Genomic DNA, 9,580 nt, shown 5'->3' with positions numbered 1-9,580 from the left:
AATCTGCTAAAGCCACTGCTACTGTTTGTAATAATAATGGATGCATTCATTTGGACCACTTTGTTTAAGATGGCGTGGCTTGATATGGTCGAAGCAATGCTTCTAGTTTGAGCGTGCTCAGATGAAGTGTGCAGTAACAAATTAGAGATTGGAGGCGCAATTTTGATCGTTGATCACTTATTTTATTTGCATTGTAATTTGGAAAGTATCAACCCTTTTATTAATTTTCAATTGGGTCCCTAGTGTAATTAACCCCTTATTTTTAATTGTAAAATCTCCCAAAACTTTCTTAATATAGGATTAATACCCCCGTAACTAAAGAAACGAGCACGCAAGATCATAGGTTTTAAGGCCAAGATCGGGTTCAATTCTCAAAATGATCTAGAAAATAAAAATACACAATATCCAATTATATAAGATTAGTGCATAAAAATAAAAATAAGCCTAAATTATAATTATATGTTGCTAAAGAAGCTATGCGTAGGCAAAATATGAATATAACACCACCACGTCAAGCCATTGCTTAGGGTGAAATTTCTCTACTCTTATTAAAAAATAATAATAAAATAAAAAATAAAAGTAATATAAAGTATGATCACGTGAAAAGCATGCAATGGATCAAGAAAACGTGCACAAGCTAGACTACAATAATTCGAACGCAATACAGGAGCAATTAAAGCATCAACTAGTAGATCATAGATCAAGATTTTTTTTTAAATTTTTTTTTTACTATCATTATTTTTTGGCAAATAAGCACATTCATCCATTTCTCCCAAAGCCAACACTCTTAGATGCATGCTAACTACACTAACCTCACAAGCTCTTCAAACTATAGTAAATTACTTTATAAAACTATCGATGCACAATCGACCGTCCCTAGAACAAGTGGCAAAGAATTTGGTGGTTGGTATCCGAGACCCAAGTTCGAATTCTACTTGATTCACATTTCCAGCTAAGTTTATTTCCAAATGAAATAAACCAAGCGGATAGCGTGCTACCTATCTCTCAAAAAAAAAAAAAAAAACTATCGATGCACAGAATGTTCGAAGGCACGATGCGGAAAAATTGATAGTTAGGCGAAGATCGACGTCCTGCAGATGGGGCAGTGCGGGGTGGTCTCTAGCCATGGCACGACGCAGCTGCAGTGGAAGCGGTGGGCGCAGGGGAGGTGGACGAGGATGTCCCCCCTCCTGAAATCCTCCAGGCAAACCGCGCACTCCGCCTTCTCCGCCGCCTCCCACCCCAACTTGCTCCAGTTGAACCTCCTCGCGCTCTTCCTCACCGAGTAAACTTCTCTCTGTAGACTCCCGACTCCCGATGGCGCCACACCGCCTCCGTCATCGCTGCTGCCGCTGCAACCGCGACTCGAAGTCTTATTGGATCTTAAGCTCCCCGTACTGTGATGCCTGTTGTTGTACATGTATAAGAAATAAGAAAACTAGCATAAGTATTGAGAAGAAGCTAGTTTTGCAACGACCTAACCCGCTAGTAATAATAACTCGTTACCAACTATATCTAGTGCAAGTGGCAAAGGACTTGGTGGTTGGTATCCGAGATCCCAAGTTCAAATCCTAATTGATTTACATTTCTAACTAAGTTTATTTCTAAATGAAATAAACGAAGCGGTAGCATGCTATTTATCTCTAAAATAAAATGTAATAATAATTTGTTGGATTCAAACCACCGGTCAAAAATACTTAAGCTCTCATTTATTATTATTAAGATACGAGGCTTCTTAATTAATAATCCAATCAAAATTATTTTTTCATCTGATATGCATGAGACTATTCAGGTATTACAAGTTTACTTTAGAGCGCATTTGGTATTCAGGATCATATTAGTTAGAATAAGATAAGCGAGCGATATATATTATTAGAGACGAAGAGGAGTCTAGTAATTCTAAACTTAGGATGCCATCTACAACAATAATTTCATTCTATTGTATCAACCTGATTGCATCAAAAATTGAATTGTTGCAATATATAATTTATTCCAACAATTTGTGCCACAGTAATATACAAAATTATTTTGTTTAATTAGTCTTTTATTACTACAAAATTTATTGAAATAATTTGCAACGATCTTGTTAGCTGCAAAAAGTTATTATTACAACTAATAGTTATCAATTGCAAATAATATTTGTTGCTTCAAAAATATGAAAATTTTAGTAGTAATCAAAAAAGTTGGGACTAATTCAGCTCTTTCTCACTTTCCAATACTGTAATCTTACTGTATTTATCCCGACAAGACAAGCATGAGTTATAATTTCAAGATTAAAACAAAATTATATATTGAGTTGTATATATATATATATATATAGTTTGTAATTAAGCGAAATATTTTTCTTATCCTATTCAATCCAATTCTGATAATCGTGCAGAGTTATTTATAGACCCCATATTTGAATGAATTTTAAACATGAGACCTTTCGATGATGGACGCTCTCTGACTTCTGAGCTTCTCATCCAACCTCTCCTTTGCCTCCCGTGCTGTGCTTCCTAGCCTCCAATCGTGAAGCTCTTTGCTCAAGCTATTTCGCTGCTAATCACCACAAAAATAAAAAAAATATATATATATATATAAAATAATAATAATAATAATAAAAGAGTTATATCTATACAATTAAGATGATAATTTACCATTGAATTGGTTGTAAGGTGAGCCTGATCATATCCAGCCATGTATTGACAAAACGGCGATCGCCGCGAACCGGCCGACGGCAGCTCTGCCGAGCCGCCTTGGCCGCGAAGCCTCCGCTTGCGGGCGAATTCGACGCCGGGGAGCATCCCCGCCATATTAACAAGAGTGAAAAAAAATAAAACACAGAACAAATTAAGCTATATAATATAATAGTACTCCATCTTAATTAAGATTGTATTACAACATATCATATCCACGTTTACACCTCTCATTTTTGCTGAGAAATTTTAGGTGTAGCTGAATCTTTAGACGTAGGACTCCCAGTTGGGCAGGGAATTAATGTGATCCATTGAGCACTAGAGGAGTAGATAGGTAGGAGGGTGAGGGAGAAATTAATTATTGCGTGCACCGGGTGTATTCCTACATTTCATACACCGAACTTAATTACGGATGGTAAAATACAACCCGACCCGGTTGACTTATCGGATTCAAAAAAAAAAAAAAATCGGATCCGGACAAATTAAGAGTTCCATCTAGAAATCGGGCACAGACGGATTATTTCGTCCAAACTAATTATTAAGATCCTGGCACGGGTCTAGACAATTAGATTCTATTTGAATTTTATTATGTTAATATTTAATTAAGTGTATATAACCTGTCTATGCGATTACGATATTTTTTATTTAGAAGTTTAAAATAAAAAAAAAAATTTTATTTTTATTTTTTGAATTTTAGCTTAAAAAAATCTAACCGGATTTGGATCCGGATGCCTGATATTAAATCGTGGATTTTGACTCGCGCACAATATTTTTGTCCGAAATTCAAATCCAAACTGAATTTAGACACACGGAATAGATGTCTGACCCGATTTTGATCTGGCCTCAAAATTTTGCTGCCCCCTAATAAAGCTCATATTTAATAATAATATTTTAAAATTAAAATTTAATTTAAATTATATTATTATAAATGATAGTCTTTGAAAACTCATTAAGGCATCTAGTCCCAAGAGGCCCACATTATTATTAAGATAATTATGTATAGTCACTGCACTATCTCGATTTTGGGACCTCAGGTACCAACAACTATATTTTTTGCCACTTGTGTTAGGAACGGTTGGTTGCACTATCTCAATGTTACAACTCGATTCATGCACTTTTTACATGAATGATCTACTTCCTTGAGTTTTACATTTTGCCCTTCTTATTAGTGCAAAGATATTTTGAATATCACAGAATATATTTGATGAGTTAAATTTTTTAATTTTAAAGAGTGTGTGGTGGACTATGCACCGGGTGCATGCAGTAGTATCTCAGGGGTAGAATAGGGATGCAAACGGATCTGGGTTGGTGGAGCCCCCGCCCCGATCCGCCCCGACGGGAGCAGTAAATGGGAGAAAATAAACGGATTCGGGGTAGGAAACGGAATAAATTTTACGATCCGAGACGGATTCGGGACAGGAAATAGGAGAAATTTTGACCCTGAATCCGCCCCGCCATGATCCGCCTCGAATCCGTAAAAAAATATTTCTAAAAAATAATGTATTTGCAAAAAAGTTCAAAATACAAATAAGTTAGTACTCTCATTTCTAATGTATTTGAAACTTTTGAATTTTTGTTTTGAATTGTGATTAATATTTTTTATTTTTATAATTAATATTATTAAATTATATATAAAATATTATTAAAAATTATTAATTTATATTTTATAAAATATTAATAATATTATAATTTTATAAAAAATATTAGTTTGTGGGACGAATTCGGGGCGCAGGCGGGAGGCGGATTACTAGGCGGGGCGGATTATGAGATATATTTTTTTAACCCATCATGAATTCGGGGTGGAGCTCCCCCTCCGGATCCGCCCCGTTTGCATCCCTAGGTAGAAGGATGCTTGGGGTCATTGGCCGACAGGGACCGGCTATTAATAGTTGAAAGGTTCTTCTGTGACAAGAACAGCTCCTTGCCTACCATTATTAATCATGTGGCTCTCTTTTTTTCCCCTGCAAAAAGCCCCCCTAGAGATATGCTTAAATTTTTTTTAACTATCGAATTGTTTTAAAATACGTACAGTGTTAATAAAAAAAATTTAACGAAACATAGTATTAATAGTATAGTACGAATTTTGAGATGATTCAGCAGCCGAAAAATTATAAGCAATAAAGCGTAGGAGCTCAACTCTGTAGAGAGTTGCAATGAAATCAATACAAAGAGTTAGGTATGTTGGGCCCGAGAGAAGCAACTAATTTGGGGCACCATTTCTACCGAACAAAGGCCTAAATTAATGTTTAGTGTCTGGTTTAATTTGGGCCCCGTGCTAATGTCGGTCTGGCCCTCCAGTTTGGTTTATCTTGATTTTAAACATTCTGTTATGTTCAGAACTTTTTGATAGATCAAAGACATAAATTATTTAATACATTCAGAACATACGCTTAGTTTATGATTGAAATAGAAATGAAAAATAGTATTAGATTGTTTTGAAATAAAAAATAGAACGACGAATTATTCAAAAGTGTTTGATTTATTTTTGAAATGAAAATTGGAATGCACATCAAGAATTCTAAGAGAGAGTTTTGATTAGAAAAATGGAGAGTGGCGAAAGGACCGGAGGAGGAGGAGGTGTCGTGAGAGAGGGTTTTTGAGTGATTTAGTGGGTGTTAATTACTTGGCTTAAATTTTGGAAAATGATTTTATCGCCAAAAGTGATTTTTTTTAACAGAGTGTTTGGTAAATTATTTTTTAGAATTAAATTCAGAATTTTAGAATTAGTTTTCTGATTTAATCGGCCCAAAATAAGAAGCAGCTAAAATCTACTTCTTTTGCATTGCATTTGTAACACTATTAAGCTTAATGATAGTTATCTACAGGCTTTCTAAATAAATAAATATATTTATTGAGGATAAATTGCGTTGTTACCTCATGAACTTTTGGCGAAGTTTCACTTTACCCCTCGAACTCCTAAAATGGACATTTAACACCATAAACTCTAATATTTCATTCATGATACCCCTTCCGTCAGTTTTCCGTCAAGCTCCGTTTACCGAAAACTGACGGAAGTGGTAAAACGAATGAAATATTAGAGTTTAGGGTGTTAGATGTCTATTTTAAGAGTTTGGGAGTTAAGTAAAACTCGCCAATAGTTCAGGAGATAGCAGTGCAATTTACCTTGTAGTACTCTTGACTATAAATTATTTTATTATAATATGTTAATTATGGATTGGCTACTAACCCTCAAGTTAGTGATCACGCTTGATTTTAAATTTATATTTTTTTTATTCTAAAATAAATTATACCATAATTTATTCTATATTTTATTGTAATAAAATAAAAGCGAAAGAAATAAATTAGAGTGGCTTAAAGATAAGAAAAGAGTGATACTAACTATCTATGATGCTCGAATACTCTACTGTCCTAGTGTACTCGCTAATATGGTTGTTTTACAATAGGTGTCCTCACTCGGATACAGAGATTTTAATTCTCAGTTAATTTTCTGTAATACTCGTTTGTCCCTTTTATCTTTAGAAACACTGTTCTAAAGTATTATAAAATATTATTTTATATTTTTATATTAAAAATTTCTAATTGGCTGAAATGAAGTATAAAAATTTTAATTTAGACTACTACAATAAAATTACATTTCATAGTTTCATAGAAAATAAGTGTATTTTCGAGAACAATACTTCTAAAGATAAAAGAGGCAAACGAGTACTACAGAAAATTAACTGAGAATTAAAATCTCTATATCCGAGTGAGGACACCTATTGTAAATCAACCATATTAGCGAGTACATCAGGACAGTAGAATGTTCAAGCATCGTAGGTAGTTAGTATCGCTCTTTTTTTATCTTTAAGCCACTCTAATTCATTTCTTTCGCTTTTATTTTATTACAATAAAATATAGGATAAATTATGGTATGATTTATTTTAGGATAAAAAATAGGGTTAATTGCATACACGTCCCTACAAACATGGTGAATTACAGATATATCCCTGTAAAGCTCAACTTTCATAAGTTATTCCTGTAAAAGTCCTAATGTATTCAGATATGTCCCTGCCATTAGTTTCTATTAGAGAAATTTCGTTAACCATAGTTAAAATACTTAACCATGGTTAATTAATAAGTGAAATGACAATTTTACCCTCTTCTTCTTCTCTCCCTCTTCCTCTTCCCTCTTCCTCTTCCTCCTTCTGCTTTCTATCCCTTTTCTTCTTCCTTCTTTTTCGTCGCCGGCAAAGGATGAGATGCGGCGGCGGTGGCGAACCCTCTCCCTCTTTCTCTTCCTCTTCCCTCTTCATCTCTCTCTTCCTCTCCTTCTTTCTCTTCCCTCTTCTTCGTCACCGGCGAACCCAACCCCGCGCCGCCGCCGCCGCNTCCCTCTTCCTCTTCCCTCTTCTTCGTCGCCGGCGAGGGAGGAGATGCGGTGGCGGCTGCGAACCCTCTCCCTCTTCCTCTTCCTTCTTCCTCTCCCTCTTCCTCTCATTTTTCCTTTTTCCCCTTCTTCTTCCTCTCCCCTTTTTTCTTCCCTCTTCTTTGTCGCCGGCGAACCCGACCACGACCTTGCCGAAGCGCCACCGCTGTCGTCCGCTCCCACGGCCCGAAGAGAAAGAGAAAGAGAAAGAGGGAGTCCTTTTGGAGGGACATATTTGTGAGGGCAAAAAGGTCATTTCATGAGCATACTGTTAAAAAATTAACAGTTCTCTAACGGATTCTAACCAGAGGGACATATCTGAATACATTAGGACTTTTGCAGGGACAAATTATGAAAGTTGAGTTTTGCAGGGATATATCTGCAATTCACTATGTTTGCAAGGACGTGTATGCAATTAACCCTAGAAATATATAAAAAAATTTAAAATCAAGCATGATCACTAATTTGAGGGTTAGTAGTCAATCCATAAGTAACATATTACGGTAAATTGCACTGCTACCTCATGAACTTTTGGGGAGTTTCACTTAACCCCCCAAACTCCTAAAATAGACATTTAGTACCCTAAACTCTAATATTTCATTCGTTTTACCCCTTCCGTCAGTTTCCTGTTAACGGAGCTTGACGGAAAACTGACGGAAGGAGTAATATGAATGAAATATTAGAGTTTAGGGTGTTAGATGTCCATTTTAGGAGTTCGAGGGGTAAAGTGAAACTTCGCCAAAAGTTCAGAGTTAACAATGCAATTTACCCTATTTATTGAACTATTTGATAAAATTTAGATAACCTAGCGTGGCTAAAAATTGAAATTTACATCAAAGCTACACACTCGCCAAACCTCTAAGGGCGTGTTTGATTCGCGTTATTTAATATTACAGATTATTTCAACATATTCAGGTATTTTGGATTTCTGAATGATGCTGCATTAACACGTTTGGTTTAATACAGTAATATAATATTGGATTGCAATATATATAACATTATTATGTTTAATTTACTTTATAAAATTAAGTAATTCTGACAAGAAAGTGTAATCTGTTCTAAAATTGCCCTTAGGTATATTTGGCAAAATTTTTTACTATTTACAAATAATAATTTTTTTACTAAATTTTATTTTACATAAATTAATATTTGGATTTACATTTTATTTTTAAATTTTAAATTTTAAATTTGAACAAAAATATAAAATTTAATATTTTAATTTAAAATATAAAATTGAAATTTGTAAATTTAAATTTGAACAAAAACATAAATTTAATAGTTTAATTTAAAATATAAATTTAAAATTTAAAATTTAAAATTTAAAATTTAAAATTTAAAATATAGAATTTAAAATCTATATTTGAAGTTTAAAATTTAAAATTTAAAATTTGAAACTTGAAACTTGAAACTTGAAACTTTAAATTTAAAAATTGAAATTTGAAACTTGAAACTTTAAATTTAAAAATTTTAAAATTGAAAATTAGAAATTAAATTAAAAGTTAAAAATTAAAAATTAAAAACTTCAAATTTCAAATTAAAGTTTGAAATTAAAAATTAAAAATTTAAAATTTAAAATAAAAGTTAAAAATAAAAATTAAAAATTGATAATTTAAAATTAAAATTTAAAAAATGACGTATTGAAAGGGTTTGGGATTCAGAGGGATAAAGTTGTAATTTTTCATATATGCAAAATAATCCGACATTAGTAATACGAGATACCCACCCCGGCTCAGTAATATTTTCGATATAATTCTGTTTTATTTGTAATACTATATTATTGACTATATTACATACTGAATGAACCAAACTCAATAATTTTGACAGAATTGTCTGTAATCTTGTTAGGATAACCTGAACCAAACGCACCCTAATGATAAGCAGAATGTCTATACGTTTATCACATCAAACAATGGAGAAACCCTAGATCTTGCAAAGTGTTCTACTGGCTCGCCCTTAAGAGGAGAACTCCTACTGCAGATAATCTACTAAAGAGAGGATGGACCGGAGACACTGCCTATGTGCTGTGCGGAACCGAAGAGGAAATCGTAGACCATCTATTCACATTTCACACAGTGCGTTTTTACGAAATTCCTGTTAGTGACAGGTGTGGGAGATGTCCTGCCCGGGGATTTGGAAAATGATAATATTTCGGTCTGGGACAGATGGACGAGCAAGAAAGGACTGCGGCCAGTATCTAGTAGAGTATCAGCTCTAGTAGTCTAATGGTGGGTCATTTGGGAGGCCAGAAATGGGTCGATCTTTTGAAATGTCTGGCCAGACCCCCTGCTAGCCGCCCACAAGCTGAAGTCACTTATGAAGTCTTGGGATCATCTCCTCCCAGCAATTCAGCCCCACCTTCCGTAGCATTTGTTTTCTTTCCGAGGCCTTGGATGCCTCACCCTTGTAGTCTAATTCACTTTTTTTTTAAATAAAACGGGTAGCGAGCTACCTTACACTAAAAAAAAAAAAGCATCGGAGAAACTTTGATAATTCGTAGTACCACATATGCTTGATGCGCAAAATTGGTAGTTGGAAC

At 34.2% G+C, this 9,580-nt stretch overlaps 1 protein-coding gene across 2 annotated transcripts; it reads right to left on the bottom strand.

The window, feature by feature from the left end:
* LOC109724246 (probable E3 ubiquitin-protein ligase RHY1A) lies at positions 690-2,993 on the bottom strand. Of its 2 annotated transcripts, none has more exons than XM_020252999.1 (3): positions 2,640-2,993; positions 2,426-2,541; positions 690-1,406 (listed from the first exon to the last, which is right to left on the bottom strand). In XM_020252999.1, the coding sequence occupies exons 1-3, from the start codon at positions 2,793-2,795 to the stop codon at positions 1,073-1,075; spliced, it is 606 nt and encodes a 201-aa protein (XP_020108588.1). In that variant the 5' UTR covers positions 2,796-2,993; the 3' UTR covers positions 690-1,072. The 2 variants fall into 2 exon arrangements, with proteins under 2 accessions (XP_020108588.1, XP_020108598.1); XM_020253009.1 differs by having other exon boundaries at positions 2,426-2,538.

The sequence above is a fragment of the Ananas comosus genome, linkage group 2 (assembly GCF_001540865.1).
Source record: "Ananas comosus cultivar F153 linkage group 2, ASM154086v1, whole genome shotgun sequence".
NCBI classification, from domain to species: Eukaryota; Viridiplantae; Streptophyta; class Magnoliopsida; order Poales; family Bromeliaceae; genus Ananas; species Ananas comosus.
The sequence above is the reverse complement of the archived record's forward strand: the minus strand, read 5'-3'. Positions and strand labels throughout refer to the sequence as shown.

Bases quoted from the DNA above. Each gene is read 5' to 3' on its own strand.
- LOC109724246 (XM_020252999.1), bottom strand. From the start codon at position 2,795: ATGGCGGGGATGCTCCCCGGCGTCGAATTCGCCCGCAAGCGGAGGCTT. The intron at 2,542-2,639 runs GTAAATTATCAT...TGTGGTGATTAG, and splicing joins ACCTTACAACCAATTCAATG to CAGCGAAATAGCTTGAGCAA. The intron at 1,407-2,425 runs GTCTCATGTTTA...GTACAACAACAG, and splicing joins AGAGCGTCCATCATCGAAAG to GCATCACAGTACGGGGAGCT.